At 40.1% G+C, this 16,156-nt stretch overlaps 1 protein-coding gene and 1 long non-coding RNA gene across 5 annotated transcripts in view; one reads left to right on the forward strand and one right to left on the reverse strand.

The window, feature by feature from the left end:
• LOC122556885 overlaps positions 1 to 11,442 on the forward strand; it is a 55,233-nt gene extending 43,791 nt beyond the window's left edge. The window contains exon 3 of the long non-coding RNA XR_006313683.1: positions 11,230 to 11,442. This is a non-coding gene — a long non-coding RNA (uncharacterized LOC122556885). The remainder of the gene's footprint in view (positions 1 to 11,229) is intronic.
• Positions 1 to 16,156, reverse strand: part of cfap99 (cilia and flagella associated protein 99) — a 142,508-nt gene that overhangs the window by 75,996 nt on the left and 50,356 nt on the right. For all 4 annotated transcript variants that reach the window (XM_043704129.1, XM_043704116.1, XM_043704124.1 and 1 more), the window contains exons 4-6: positions 13,140 to 13,234; positions 12,931 to 13,043; positions 4,349 to 4,526 (exon numbers count right to left, since the gene is read on the reverse strand). In XM_043704129.1, the coding sequence (XP_043560064.1) occupies positions 4,349 to 4,526; positions 12,931 to 13,043; positions 13,140 to 13,234 (386 nt within the window). The remainder of the gene's footprint in view (positions 1 to 4,348; positions 4,527 to 12,930; positions 13,044 to 13,139; positions 13,235 to 16,156) is intronic.

Raw genomic sequence — 16,156 nt, forward strand, 5'->3', positions numbered from 1 at the left:
CATTTATCTCTCAGCCCCCTCGTGCCACCCCCACATTCCCGATGAAGAGCATATGCTCAAAATGTCGATTCTCCTGCTCCTCAGATGCTGCCTGACTGGCTGTGCTTTTCCAGTACCACACTCTTCGATTCTGATCGCCAGCATCTGCAGTTCTCACTTTCCCTTGATTGGTTAAATAGCCTACAACAATTTATTCCTATCCTGGTGAGTTTCCCAATATTTTAAATGATGGGAGATGCTCATTTCAAAATTTAGAAATAACATTGCACTTTAGGAGATGAATTTTCAATTAGAGTGACCTGCACCCACATATACATAAAAGCTACTACAATATTTTAATATTTCCTCTGACTTTACCTCTCTTTATTCCTGCTTTGTAGGGTGCCACAGCAGCAAGCATATGGTAATTCAGTGGATTTTCTTTTCCAGCAGCTTTGTTTTTTAATGAGCAAAGAAAACTGAGATAATTCTGTTGTGCATTTGCTTCATTTACTGAGAGTTGGCTTTGATTGGCACAAGAACAAAGTGATTCCAAACTTCACAATCTGCTGTTGCATCTGGTTTTCTGCCATGTTGACAGTGTTCACTGCAACAGTCAGATTAGTAGTGAGTCTTGGACTTTAAGGTTTCTGTTTCAGGGATTTCAGGGTCAGAAAAAAAAATTATGACTTCTTGTAAGAGTTCTCTTGTTCTGCCAGTTAATCATTCTTTACTCTGCCAATGGAGCAATTGAATTTCCACTTGATTGATAAAGCTCCCAACCATCCTTGGCTGAGAAAGCAAATATACTAATGAACAGGGCAAACACTCCTCTGCTATCTACTCACAATCTTAGATGTATAACTGGCAAAATATTTTCAGAATCGAAAGAGGTGAACTTGCTCAGCAACATTGTACCCCTCATCAACCGTACAAAAATGTTGATTAACCATGGATCTCATGTTGTTGACTGTTACATGACGACAGTGGTTGCAGAACATTATATATTAAGTGGTTTGAGAACATTCAAAGGGGTATATTGCATAAATACAGGCATTTCAATTTGTTCAATGAGCAATTTGTTCATGCTTTATTTAATAATGAAACTGTTATTGTAAATTATTATTTAACTATGGTTTACAATTATTATTGTAAGTTCTGATTTGAAACTTTCATTCTTGCACTCTCAAGAACTACACATCTTAAATTGTGGTCAATATTCAGAAGTGTGTTTTTATTGTGAATATTCAGGGTAACATTTTTCAGTGACAGGAACTTATCTGCAGTGATTTGTTCAAAAACAGCAAGTTCACACTCTTAAAACCTGTAATCAATAGTTTCCATGAATTGGTAGATTTCATCTTTGGATCACTGCTATGAGAGAGCTGATGCTGATTTCTGTTTATTTATGTTTTCATGACTTGAAAACTCTTCATTCTATGTCCTGATGAAATTTTAATCCATCTTTAAGTTTTAGTTAATTTAGATGGTTAATGGCTTTGTTTTTTTTGACATACAATTCCCCTTTCTTTACACCCTGCCACTCCTCAGTGAATTCTCATTTCTGAAGTTGTAAAGAGAAATGTTTCCTTTTTCTTTGCTGTGTTCAAATTATATTTGATGTTAATTTTGTTTTGACAAGTTTTCTCCACCTGGCCATGGCAAGGAACTCATCCAATTCTTTCTTACAATATAATTAATTTTGAAATTTTCCTTGGTCTGTGCCCAGGGTTCCAGTGAAAATCTCCCTAGTTATGTGCACACCAGAAGAAAGATTACTCACATCTATGTCTTGACTTCTAATAACCCTATAAATAGCTAGTTAGTTTAGTAACATTATCCGTGATGAGTGAACCTTGTCTGAATATAATAAAGTATCCCGTGACATATGAAATCACAGATACTTCTAGATGTAGAACAACTTCCTGCAGTTTGATCCCATTCTTGGATAATACTGTCCCTCTCATGAAAGGAACTAACAGCTTGATAAATTAGTTTGATTCTAACCATCAATCCTGGTAACACATACAAACTGCTGATCACTTTCTGAGTAAAGAGTTATCACTCAGCTTCTGTCTTGGCTGTGCCTTTCACAACCCCAGCCCTGTGCATTCTGTCCTTGACAAGGGCCTGTGAAATAAAGTTTGTTTTCTCTAGCCCTTTCATGTCTCCCATTTATGTATAACGTTCCTGCTGAAACATCCATGTCTGGGCTGAAGAACCTGACTTGTTTCTCAAATAGTATCTCACAGCTCTTTACTCAGGCTCTGAGAATTAGCCTTGTCACTCTCTGCAACGCTCCGAGGAAATAGTTGGTCTCCTCATGAGGACATTAGAAATAAAGTAGGAGTAGAAACATATGAACACAGGCCAGGTGGCCTTCTCTGCCATTTAATGGCCTGCTCTGCCATTTAATATGAACAAGGCAACACTGACCTTGACATTTTAATTGATCTTGAGAGGCTGGATAAAGTTGGGTTATTTTCTTTGGAGCATAGAAGTGTGATGGGGGACCTGATAGAGCTGTATAAGATTATGAGGGGCACAGACAGGATTAAAAAACAGCTGTTCCTCTTAGTTGAAGGGTCCACAATAAGGGACACACGTTTAAGGTGAAAAGCAGGAGGTTTAGAGGGGACTTGAGAAAAAAGGTTTTCACTGGAGGTTGGTGGGAATCTGGTATGCACTGCCTGGGAGAGTCGTTGAGACGGGTACCCTCACAACCTTTAAAAGCTACTTGGATGAAAACAAAGTGTCATAACATTCAGAGCCATGGGACAAGTATAGAAAGTGGGACTTGTAGATTTTGTATATTTTTGGTCTACAGATTCAATGGGTCTCTTCTGTACTGTATGATTCTATAATTCTATCAACTTAATTTTCCTGCCCATTTCCAATATCCCTAATATGCTAATGAGAAGTGTATGCATTCTTTCAGATGCAACTTCAGATATTCTTCTGTTGGCCATCTTGGCAAAGTTCACCTTTCAAGAACAAGTGAGACAAACTTGGGGAAAGAATTGTCTCCAGAGTTTTCAAACTGTTCTTCACTTCCCCTGATTTCCAAGGTTTTCTCCAGGCTACAGGGTTAAATTTTATGTAATCAAATGGAATGAGTGTAATAGCAACTTCCTCTAGGCAGGCTGAACTGAATGTCTATTTGGAAGGGCAGCTGTAGATGTATTGTGGACCAGATTAGGCCTGCTCAAAATACTTTAATAAGATAGCCTAGATCCTAACTTTGTTTTATTTTAAAGGCAAGTGCTTGGCATTTCAGATGCAATTCGATTGGTCAAACTACCGGATTTAAAGCAAACTACACTCTATTCATGCACTATGGATAAAACGCAACAAAAGAAAGAAGAAATTGGTATAACTTAATGCTATTAGAAAACTTAACAGAGTAATAGATTATTAATAATTATTAAATAACTGTTCCAATGTAGTAACATCTCATAAACACACCCTTGGCAAAAGGCAAATTCAGAAAATAGATTGTCACATGCAACTCCAGCAGAAGTAAGAGAACCCCCAGCTTTTAGCTGTAACTGAGAGAGGGAAAAATAGCTTCCACTTCTTGAAGACACCAGCAGCAACTGCTGAAAGCTAAAACTAAAAATCCTGGTTCTGTGGTTGCTTAACCACACCTATTCAGGCTATTGCTCCAACTTTAAGAAACCTCAAGATTTCACAAGCTGTTTTCAAGTTTTCAACAGAAAGTTCATCAACTCTGTCTTAAAAGCTGTCTTCATAAAAATCCAGGACAAAATACAGCTCTTAAAGCCATAGTATTGTCACAGAAGTCATTGCCATCTCTAAACTGATCGGCAAACATTCTTTCTTAGAAACATCTTCTGCGTAACCTGTTCACATGCATGCTTTATTTTTGTCTCATGGTAGATACAATGCGGCTCAAAAAGACGGTAAACTAAAAAATAACCCCCTCGTCAAACAGCACTGACCAAACATAATTCAGCAAGACTGACCAACCAAGTCCCAATATTAATCCCTGTCCTGCAATCAGTTAGCTGATTGGAACTGGGTGATGGTAGGAACTCTAAAATAGATTTCAATGCCTTTGAGATACTGAGAGAAATATTAGTACAAGGTTACTTGAAGGTGCCTGATGGGGTAAGGACAGTATTGGATCTGCTGTGGTTCAAACAATTACCAACATCTATGATCAAAGCAATTTGGCCAAGGCACCAAAGGGTCATTATTTTCGAGGAAAAAAAGAGTTTTGGGAAAGGAGAAGAGGGAAGGAATTAGCAAGTAAATAAAAATAAGCAAAGCAATTACAATATACCGTAGATGTTTTTCTCTCTTGTGCTAGTCACTAGTAAAGGTGAAAGGCACTCAGCAAACTTACCTTCCTTCGTGTTTGCAGCAATTGAATTTCCTCAGGCATTGGGATAGATTGTGGTTTAGGCTTGGTGATGTTAAATTCTCTTGGTACTGTCACAGGCTGACTCTCGAGTTTTTTGGAAATCCGATTCGCCATTTTGTTGGCTAAGTGATCGATGAGGTTGTTGATATCTGGTTGCCATCTTTAACAAATAGACATAAATGAGAGAACAGAGCAGAACGGCAGACACATATAATTATGTAATAATATAGCAATGATGGTGCCTTTTTGGGCCATCAATTCTATTCAGTTCTTTTGAAGAGCAACACAGTTAATACCTTCTTTCTGATTTAGTGCAGAGAAAGACCTCAAGGTGCTCCACCCATTAGTCACCTCCTTGAGTGGGGGAAATATTTCTTTTTATCCTGAACAACTTTGCACAATGGAAAATGAGCCAGTTTATACAACAGGCAACTGATCACATATTGCTGGAATGTTAGTACTGATGAAATTAATATGAGCATCCACCCTGCACATTGAATAAATTTAAGGAGGAGATAGACAGATTTTTAATTAGTAAAGAGTTAAAGGGTTACGGAGAGTGTTTAGGAATGTTGAGTTGAGGCTGAGATGAGATCAGCCAAGATCGAGCGGATGAATTCCTGACTGTTGCTCCTAGTTCTTATGTTCATATATCTTTATGTTCCACACTAAATTCTGACTCCTTCATACATCAGTCTTTTTCTTTTTTTTGTTGGTCCTATTAATAAAGTTTATCTTGATAATTATTTTCAATTCAAACAGTTTCTATGCGTAAAAACATAATGACTAGCCTGTTGTCTGTATTTTAACTCAAATATATTCTAATTAAGTTTAACCTGGACTGATTAAGTTACAGAATCCAATCATGAACAGTCTGATTGTTTCCGAAAGATTAGATTAGATTACTTACATGTTGCAATTCTACCAGTCTTCACTATTTCCTCTGGCAGCTCATTCCATACAAGCACCACCCTTTGCGTGAAACTGTTGCTGCTGAGGTCCCTTTTAAATTTTTCCCCTCTCATCCTAATCTTATGCTCTGTAGTTCTGGACTCCCCCACTCCAGGGAAAAGACCGTGTCTGTTTACCCTATGCATGATACTCATGATTTTATAAACCTCTGTATGGTCACCCATCAGCCTCCGACACTCCAGGGAAAACAGCCCCAGCGTTTAGCTCAAATCCTCCAATCCTGGGAACATTCTTGTAAATCTTTTCTGAACCCTTTCAAGTTTGCACTGCTTATGTTTTAACTAACATTTTTGAAGTATTTCATGCAACGTGATTCATTCAAAACATAAACATGCCCTATATTTCTGTTCCTCAGCCAGGATCTTGCTAGAAAAGCCTTTTTCAATAGGTCCATTACACAAACAATAGGCCTTGTCAGACTTTCTGAAGTTCACCAGGGAAAAACACACTGGGCCATTGTGTCAAGCAATACAAAAGAGCAAACATTCCTGGAAGCACATTAGCCAATATTTGTTTAATGAGTCTGCACTGATGGTGTATTGACAAGTTTTTGTATGCGAGATCATAAGACCTAAAAACAGAAGTAGGCCATTCAGCCCATCAAGTCTGCTCTGCAATTCAATGGGATCATGATTGATCTGATAATCCTCAATTCTACTTTGCTGCTTTTTCCCCATAATCTTGATTCCCTTATTGATTAAAAATCTGTCTTTCTCAGCCTTGAATATACCTAATGTTACTGCCTCACAGTCCTGAGCAGTAAGAAATTCCACAAGTTTTTTAAAAAGTATATTTTATTGAAAAAGTAGATTTCGCAAAATATGACAACAAATACAAAACAGTACAAAGAAAGAACACAAAAAAAGTCAAAAAACAAACCCAACCCACCCTCAGGTACAAATTATAAATATATTTAGAAAAATATATAATAAAAAAACCCAACTAACTATTTAACTAAATAAATAATAGCCAATAACAAACTAGTAGATATCAGTAACTCAACTCAGCCAAACAAGAAACTCATATGTTAGCAGTTCCTCCTCCCTGGATGTTGGACTCGTAAAACACAATCTTTCAGGTTATATCAAAACCCTTATTAGTGTGGCAGATACATCGGTGTCCAGGTATTCCAAAAAGGGCTGCCATGTCTTATAAAAATTCTCAGTTTTCTGGTGTACCATATTTGTGAGAAAATCCAAGGGGGTATGCTCCATAACAATCTTCCATTATTTCTGGGGGGTTTTCAGATACCCAACCTAGCAAGATATTCTTTCTTGTGCAGAAAGTGAGAATATTGAAAAGTTTTTTCTTATGTGCATCTGCAAGGGAACACACTGGGCAGGCCAAGAAAAAGAGAAATCGGGTCCTTCTCCACCCTTACACCCAAAATCCTCTCCATTGCACCTGCCACAGCATTCCAGTATGTTTGAAGCCTACCACAGGACCAGAGACAATGGGTAAGAGTGCCCGTGCAAACCTTGCACTTTGGGCATGTTGAAGATACCCTGGTTTAAATTTTCACAATGGTCCGGAGCCAAGTGGACTCTGTGGTGAATCTTCAATTGTAAAGCATGGGTCCTATTGCAAATTGTTATCTTTCTTGTGTTTTCCCAAATATCTTCCCATGCCTCTGAGGAGACCTCAACACCTAGCTCTCTCTCCCACGCCCTGCAGAGTTGATCGAACTCATCTGAGGGGGCACCCCCACAATTGATGATATAAAGTGCTGACAGAAAGTGTACTCTTAGCACTGAGCACCCTCCTCACTATGTCGGATTTGGAGGGATCAGTGAAAAGTGTAGTCTCTTTTTAATGAAATCCCTAACTTGAAAAAAACAAAAGAGGTCCTTGTTCGATAGCTTGTATTTCCATGCTAACTGATCAAAGGATGTCATTGTGTCTCCCTCAAATAAATTGTCCATGCAAGACACACCCCTAGCTGCCCAATGTTTGAATCTTGAATCTATCATCCCTGGTTGAAAACCTGGCATACCGACCATAGGTATAAGAGAAGGTGTTTTGCCAATATTGCCTTCTCTCTGCCGAATTGCCCTCCATGCTTTAACAGTATTGATAACTATTGGGTTATGGGAATGTTCCCTAACTGTCCTCATTTTGTCCAAAAACAGCAAGCTACTAAGGGGGCACCTTGCCTGGGAGGTTTCCCTATCTAACCACAGGCCCAATCACTCACGGAGGATAAAAGCGAGCTTAGTTGGTAGCTTTTAATATCTGGGAGATCCACTTCCCCCCAATCTGTGAGGCAATTGCAGTTTAGCTAATTTAATGAGGGGCCGCTTACGATGCCAAATAAAAGAGCTGAACCAGCTGTTCAGTTTCCTGAATATTTGCTTATTGAAAATCAGGGGAGCATCTGTCTAGGGTATAACAAACTGAGCACCTTCGTAAGCCCACCCATAGGCATAGCCTCTGATTTTGCAAGATTAATCTTATACTCCGAAAAGGTGTCAAATGCACTGATACATTGTATCAGGCGAGGCATCGAAACTGCTCGATTTGACATAAAAAATTAGGACATCGTCCGCGTACAACGAAATCTTATGTAATTTTGACCCCACTTCTGGTGCTGATATATTGGGATCCCTACGAGTGGCCTCTACCAACTGTTCAATCACCAATATAAAAAGCAGAGGCAAAAGGGGATCGCCCTGCTGGCTGCCCCTAAAAATGTTAAAATTACTGGATCCTACCCCATTAGTGATGACTGCAGCGAGAGGGTCACTGTAGAGAACCTTTACCCATCTTATAAAGACTTCGCCCAAGCCATACTGCTCCAGAGTATGGAAAAGGTATGGCAACTCAACTCGATAAAAAAATCTAGAGAAATCACCAATCCCTGTATTGACTGTTATTGACATGCTTGAATTACATTAAGCAACCTTCTAAAATTATTGGAAGATCTGCAGCCGTTTATGAAGCCCATCTGGTCCTCTTTAACAATAGAAGGTAACACGGTCTCAAGCCTTAATGCAAGAGTCTTAGAGAGGATTTTAAAGTCCACATTTAAGAGTGAAATGGGCCTATACGAAGCACAGTCCTCCGAATCTTCCTTTTTTAAAGAATAAGCAAAATATTGGCCTCTCTCAGAGATGGCGGGAGACAATCATGACTGTATGAATCATTAAACATGTTGAGCATCAGACCTGACAATATGTTTATAAATTCTGTATAGAACTCGCTGGGAAATCCATCAGGACTGGATGTCTTTCCACTCTGAAGCTGCTTCACAGCCTCCTCCACCTCTTGCTTTGATAAGGGGGCATTGAGAAAAGACTCTTGTTTGGGGGTCATGCCCAGGAGCTCCAGATCCTTAAAAAAAGACTTTATTTTGGCCCACCCCCTCCTCACAACCCTCAGATTGGTATAACTGAGAGTAAAATCTCTGGAATACCACATTAATCTTTTTGGAGTCACATGTTAGGTTCCCTAATCACCGTAATGGCTTGAGGGGCACTCCTTTTCCTGGCGAGATATGCTAGGTATTTGCCTGGCCTGTCACGATGCTCATATAACCTTTGCTTTGCAAGAGTAAGCTCCTTCTTTGCTGTTTGTGTGAGCAATTCAATGCAGACCACAGCACTGTAATCCTCTGTAGCTTGACCAACAAGGGCCTGTCAAAGTAAGCCTTCTCGGCTGCCTTCAACTGTGCTTCGAGGAGACCTTGCTGCTCACCATTCTGCCACTTCCTATTGGTAGAGTAGGAAATAACTAACACCCAGCATTGGCTTTGGCAGTTTTCCAAAGGACAGATGGGCTGCTAACCGAGCCTGAGTTAACGTCTAGGAACCTCTGAAATTCCCTAGAAGTACTCCACAAACTTATTACCCTTGAGGACAAAGGGATTCATTCACCAGTGCTCGAATTCACTGAAACATCCTCAACCTTAACGAACAGGCACACTGGAGCGTGATCAGAGATGGTAATATTACCAATCATATAAGATGCCACCCAATCCAGGGTTGCCATGGGGGTCAGAAAAAAATTCAATCCTGGTGTGACCTCTGTACAGATTGGAAAAAAATCGTAAACTCCCTGCGTGTAGGGTGGAGATGCCTCCAGACGTCCACCAACCCGAACTCCACACAAAGATTCACTAATTGTTTAGTTTGTACAGAGTATTTGGGGGCCTTTGGGCAACCTGTCTACTGTGGGATCCATGATACAATTAAAATCTCCCCCTATAATGATATGCTGGGAGCCTGATCAGTTTAGAGAATGCATCTACCAAAAGTTTGAGGGGTTGGGCCAGAGGACTAAAAACATTTAAAACACCATATTCTTCCCCATTTATCAGGGTTTTGAGAATTACAAACCACCCGTGTATGTCTTTAACACACTCTACTAACTTAAATGGGAGATTTCTCCTAACAACATTCCCCTACTTCTGGTATTAAAAGATGAAAAGTAAACCCAATCAAAGCCATTCTGCTGTTATTTCAAATGCTCCCTATGATCCAAGTGAGTCTCCTGTAACAAAGCAATATCCACCTTCTCCTTTCTAAGATTCAAAAGTACTTTCTTCCTCTTAATGGTGATTGACTCCCCTTGATATTCCAGATACACCATTTAATCAAGTCACGAGCCATTACCTTCTGCAGTAACATTTAGATTTCAGAGAGGAGGAACTCGAACCACAAATCGCCGAGCCTTAGTGTTGCGAGATCCATCGAACATAAAAACTACATAAACTAAAACCACTACAATTAACAAACCTACAAAGCTATCAAAGATTTTCTACAACTAAAACCAAAAAAACAAACCAACATATAAAGCGCCAACGGCGCTGAATAGGGGAACTCACCCCCTGCCCAAAGGGGGCAACGACTCATCCCAAAACCCAACTTTCCATCCCGCTGCCCATACTGCAGCCCAGGCATTTAAATATCTGAACCGGGCATAAGCTGCCCGTAAGTAGGCATTTAGCCATTCCAACCATTCTCCCTCCTCCTAGCTGGAGCCGCACCACAAACACAAGCAGCAAAGAAAGCAAATAAATCATGGAATAGCAGTATGAAGAAAGAAAATATTTTTAAAGAAAAAAGGAGTGAATACCTCACCCATCCTTTGGTATAACTTAACTTAGAAATTGAAAGTACACATCTCAACCACCGCCAAACATAGTTTAAACCAGATTATTACCAATAAAAAAAGGAAAAGAAAGCCCCAACCGGAAATCCTCTGTTTTTTTAAAGAGAAAAAAACAAAGACATACCCAAACAACACTACTATTTGTACATACTAAATTGTTCAGATTAGGTTAAATTTGTCCACAAAGTCTCTTGCCTTCTCCAATGTCTCAAAGAGATGTATGGATCCATCTAAGGTGTTCAGAAGCACCACCAGATACCTCAGAGAGTACTGGATCCCAAGCTCCCTCAGCGTTCTCTTGACACCGTCATAGGATTTTTTTTTCTGGATCACTGCTGCTGAGAAGGCCTGGAAGAACATGATCTTAGAGCCTTTGTAAACGAGGACCTTTGGATCCTTCCCCTGGATTCTGGAAGCTTCCACAATTTTCTCCTTATCTCTATAATGATGGAATAGCACCAAGTGAGGACAAGGACATTGATCCAGACCTGACCTCCACGCCATGATCTGGTGAGCTCTCTCGATCTTCAAGCCTCTCACTCCAGCCTCCAAGTTAAGGAATTTCGGCAACCAGTCCTCAATAAATTCCGCCGGCTGCTCGCCTTCCTTGCCCTCCAACAGACCAACGATCCAAATGTTTTTTCTCCTGCCCTGTTCTCAAGATCATCCACTTGGCTATGCAAATTATGTACCTGCATTTCCAGGATCCTATCCTTGGAGGGACTGGTATCAGCTTCTACCACTGTGACTCTGTGTTCAACCTCATCTGTCCTCTTTTCCAGGTCTCCCAGTTGGTGTTCATCCTTCTGCAGCATGATAGAGATCAGGGCTAGTTTCTCCTCTATCTGTTTACCCAACATCTTGCAAGAGTTCGCGAGCCCCTTCACCAGGGCCTGGAAAGAAATAGAGTCTGCGGATCCTGCAGGCTGGGCCGGGGGCCTGGCCTCGTACGCTCCTCCTCTCTTCTTCGGCATCTCTGGACGGCAAAAACTCAGGTGAGTTGATATTTCCACAACCTTTCCAGAGTCCCAGAATATCGGATTGGTCCGGGTTGGGCGGGTTAGAAGTCCATCTCACTTGTGTAGCGGTGCAGAGTTCTGCAACGCGATCCTCCTAGATCACCGCCATCTTGGATTCTCCCCCCACAAGTTTATTACCCTTTGAGAGAAGACATTCCTCCTTATCTCCATTTTAAATGTGTAACTCCTCATTCTGAGATTTTGATCTCTGGACCGAGACTCCCATATAAAGGGAAACAACGTCTCACATTTACCTTATCAAATCTCCGAAGAATCTTGTATATTTCAATAAAGTTTTTTCTCATTCTTCTGAATTCCACCAACTCAACCTCTCCTCATTATCTGTCCCTCCACAACTGAGATCAGCCAAGTGAACGCCCAATGGATTGCCTCTAATGCCAGCATACCTTTGGTTTGATAAGGGGCACAAAACTTTGGTTTGATTAGTGCCTTGTATAGTTTTAGCAAGACTTCTCTATTTGTAATAGTCCATTCCCTTTGAAATAAAGGCCAACATTACATTTGCCTTCCCTATTACCGACTGAACTTGGCTGCTAGCTTTTTGTGATTTATGCACAAGGATTCCCAAATTGCCTTGTAGCTATCTGCAGTCTTTCTCCATTTAAATTGCATTCAGCTCCTCTATTCTTCCTGACATAGTGCACCATCTTATAATTTTCCACATTATATTCCATTTGCTAATTTTTGTCCATTTGCTTTACCTGTCTACATCCCTCTACAGACTCTTTGTATCATCCTTACCACTTAACCTTCCCACCTGTTTTGTGCTATTTGCAAAGTGGAAGTACATTCACTTTACTCACCCAAGTCATTAATATAACTTGTGTCATCAGCACTTATCCCTGTGGATTATAGGATGCCATCCTGAAAATGTCTCTACCACCTCCCCCCCCCCCCCCCCTTCCAATTCCAACTGTTTTCTTTCGTGAACAAATCCTCTAACCATGCTACTATACTTCCTCCAACACCATGTGCTCTTATCCTGTTAAGTGGCCTAATATGTGGTACCTTATCAAGCAAATGGAATTTTGTGGTACCTTCTGAAACCCCAAATATATAACATCCATTGTTCCCCCTTTATCTATCCTACTTGCTACCTCCTCAAAGACTTCTAATAAATTTTTCAGTCATGCTTTCCCCTTAATGAAGCCATACTGACTCTGTGTGGCCTGCAGGTAGAAAGGCACAGAGAATCTCGTCAACTTGCAACAATTAAAATTATACATGGTTTAAGTCTAAGGTGTCTTTAGGTGAAAGGACAGGATGATGGACGTTCAGGATCTTGTATAGTTGATGAAAGCACTGGGGATTTCTGTAACATCAGAACAGGGATACCTATTGAGGATCTTAGTGTTGCATGTGCCTTTCCAATATTCAATTCAGGCAACAGAAAACATTCAATATGACATAATAAGGAAAATAATCTTAAACTTGATGAATTACCTCAGCAGAGGATCAATCAGCATCTGGTTTACATAGGCAACATCATATATTTGGCACCATTCATCCTTTATCCATGTGGTCAGGTTCAGACTATCAAAGAAGAACCTAAGAAACTGTGGAAAGATCACAACAGCCATGGAAATAATGATAAAACTAAGGTCTTAAATAAAATATTTACGTTTTCAGGGATTAATGAATGCCATCCTCACTTGGTGCATTTTGTTCGCAGGCTGAGAGTTGACAATCTTGGTGAAATGTCTCAGACCCAGTTCTTCCAGTCGAAAAATAGCAAGATAGCATATAACTGTAAGAGAACAGAGCATGTACAGTGTTATTTTAGAAACAAGAGAAAATTCAGGTGAGTAGCTGAGTGATACAGTTCAAGATTGACCAAGTCCAAGTCATATTTGGGTCACATGAGCTGATCATACTTGGGTCAGCAAGTACTGCTGTTCAAATATCTTCAATTCCACTGAATTAGCAAGAAGGAAAAATGTTGGCTCAGGATCCCTGTAAAAGCTTGCGGAAGTCAGGTGAAAAAAGGACGAGGGCTGGCTGTGATAGATCCCATTATCAATTACTCTGCTGCTATAAAACTGCTCACATGGACAAATTATTGAAGGGTAATCTGTGCTGGAGCACTCCAATGATTTTTGTCAAAACCTTCGTGCAGAAAGGGACAAAGAAAGAAACCAAGGAACAGCAGGAGTTTTATTGAGCAATGGTCTAAAAGTGACAAGCGTAGTTCTAACCTGGCATGTATTACTTTCAAATTAGATTGAAATTAATGAAGAAATTAAGGCATTTCCCTCCATTTATATTAAATCAAATTTGGGAGAAAGAAGAGATTTGTACATGAAGGAAATAAATTCAACTTTGGCAATACTCATCATCTCATGGAATGATAAAGTAATTGTACACAGAAGGAACTATTGGGCTCATTGAGTCTACTAGGCTGAGGGCATCACTGGCAGGTAAGCATTTATTGTCCATCCCTAATTGGCCAAAGGAAGTTAAGAGTCAACCACATTCTCAACCAGAATCACATGTAGGCCAGACCTGGTAAGGATGGCAGTTCCCTTCCCGAAAGGACACTAGTGAACCTCATAGGTTTTTCCAACCATAAACAATGGATTCATGGCCATCTTTAGACTTTTTAAAACTGAATTCAAGATCTACCTTCTGCTGTGGAGGGATTCAAATCCGCATTGTGGGACATTATCTAGGTCTTTCAGTAACAGTACGGTGATAATACCATTAGGCCATCACTTCTCCATGGAAGAGATTGATCATTTTATAAAGAGAGGATGGACAAACTAAGCTGATATTTATTGGAGTTTAGAAAAGTAAGTGGTGACTTAATTGAAAACATACAAGATCCTGAGGGGTTTTGATGCATAGATATAGAAAAGATGTTTCCTCCAAATGCCAACAGGATTACACAAAGTCACCATGGAGTTATGAAAAGAAAATCATGTTAGACAAAACCGCTAGACATTTTTGAGGATGTACCTTGTAGAATAGGAAAGGGGAAATTAATGGATGTAGTGAATTTGGATTTTCAGGATGCTTTTGATAAAGACTCATGTGAAAGGTTATTGTACAAAATCAAAGCACATGGAATTGGGTAATACACTGGTGTAGATTGAGAATTGGTTGCCATAAAGGAAACAGAGAAATAAATTCAGACTTAAAAGCCATTGTTTCTTTGTTCACAGATTCTGACAGTTTCTCCAGCACTTTATGTTTTGAAATCAAATTTCCAGTAATCTTTGTACATTGCTTTTTATTGCAGGAATAAATGGGTCTTTCTTGGAGTGAAGGTGATAATTCATGAGGTACAACAGGAATTAGTACTTGGGACCAAGCTATCCATAATATAGCAACTGTTTCGATTAGTGAGTCAAATATTATGCTTGCTGGCATTGCACAGGGTGGAATTGTGAGTGTGAGGAAGCTGGACAAGAAGCTTCAAGGTGACTGAGACAAATTGAGCAAGAGGACAAATACATGGTTTATGTAATGTGGATAAGTATGAAGATTTCCACTTTAGTAGAATAAGAAGAATAGTAGAGTATTATTTAAATGATTATAGATTGTAAAATATTGATGTATAAAGTAACCTGCATGTCCTTATATAAGGTGAAAGTAAGCACTATTGCAGCAAATAGTAAGGAAGGCAAATAGAATGTTTGCCTTCAATGCAAGAGGGTTTCAGTACAGGAGTGAGGATGGCTTTATTCAGATGCACTGGGTCTTAGTAAGATCATACCTGGAGTATTATGTGCAGTTTTCATCTCCTAGTTAAGAAAATATATACTCACCACAGGCTGATTTGTAGTATGGCACATTTATTGAATGAGGATAGACTGAGTTGACTGGAGTTGAGAAGAACAAGATCGGAGCTGATTGAAATGCATAGAAGCCTGACAATGCTGGACAGGCTGAATGCAAGGATGATGTTTCCCATGTCTGGGGATCCAGAACAAGGGATTATTATCTTAGGATATAGGATGGGCCATTTCAGAATAGGATGAGGAGAAATTTCTTCATTCAGAAGTTGGTGAACTAATGGAATTTGACCACAGATGGTTGTGGAGGCCAAGTCATGTTTAAGAAGGAAACAGATATCTAGAGAATAATGGTATTGAGGAATTGGGAGAGAGCAGGAGCACAGCTTTGAGATAGATGATCAGCGATGACCATGTTGAAATATACAGTGGGCTTGAAGGCCATGGAAAAACCAACATTTAGGGTGTATAAAAAGACAGTGTTGATTGGTTAGCAAGTGGACTGTAATTGGTGGAGATATTGCTGTTGACCTATTTTTCTAAGCAACGTGCTCAGAGATGTTATTACACACCTCTGGAGCAAGTGGGACTTGAACTCAGGCCTCTCGGTCCGGGGTAGGAACCCCACCTCTGCACCACAAAAGCCCCTTGCCAAAATCTGCACTAACAATTATGGAGAGTCTGGATCAGTGGTGCTGGAAGAGCACAGGAGTTCAGGCAGCATCCAAATAGCAGCGAAATCGACGTTTCGGGCAAAAGCCCTTCATCAGGAATAAAGGCAGTGAGCCTGAAGCGTGGAGAAATAAGCTCGAGTATGGTGGGGGTGGGAGAAAGTAGCAATGGGTGAGTGGGGGAGGGGATGAAGGTGATAAGTCAGGGAGGAGAGGGTGGAGTGGATAGGTGGAAAAGGAGATAGGCAGGTAGGACAAGTCCGG

The sequence above is a fragment of the Chiloscyllium plagiosum genome, chromosome 2 (genome assembly GCF_004010195.1).
Source record: "Chiloscyllium plagiosum isolate BGI_BamShark_2017 chromosome 2, ASM401019v2, whole genome shotgun sequence".
NCBI lineage: Eukaryota > Metazoa > Chordata > Chondrichthyes > Orectolobiformes > Hemiscylliidae > Chiloscyllium > Chiloscyllium plagiosum.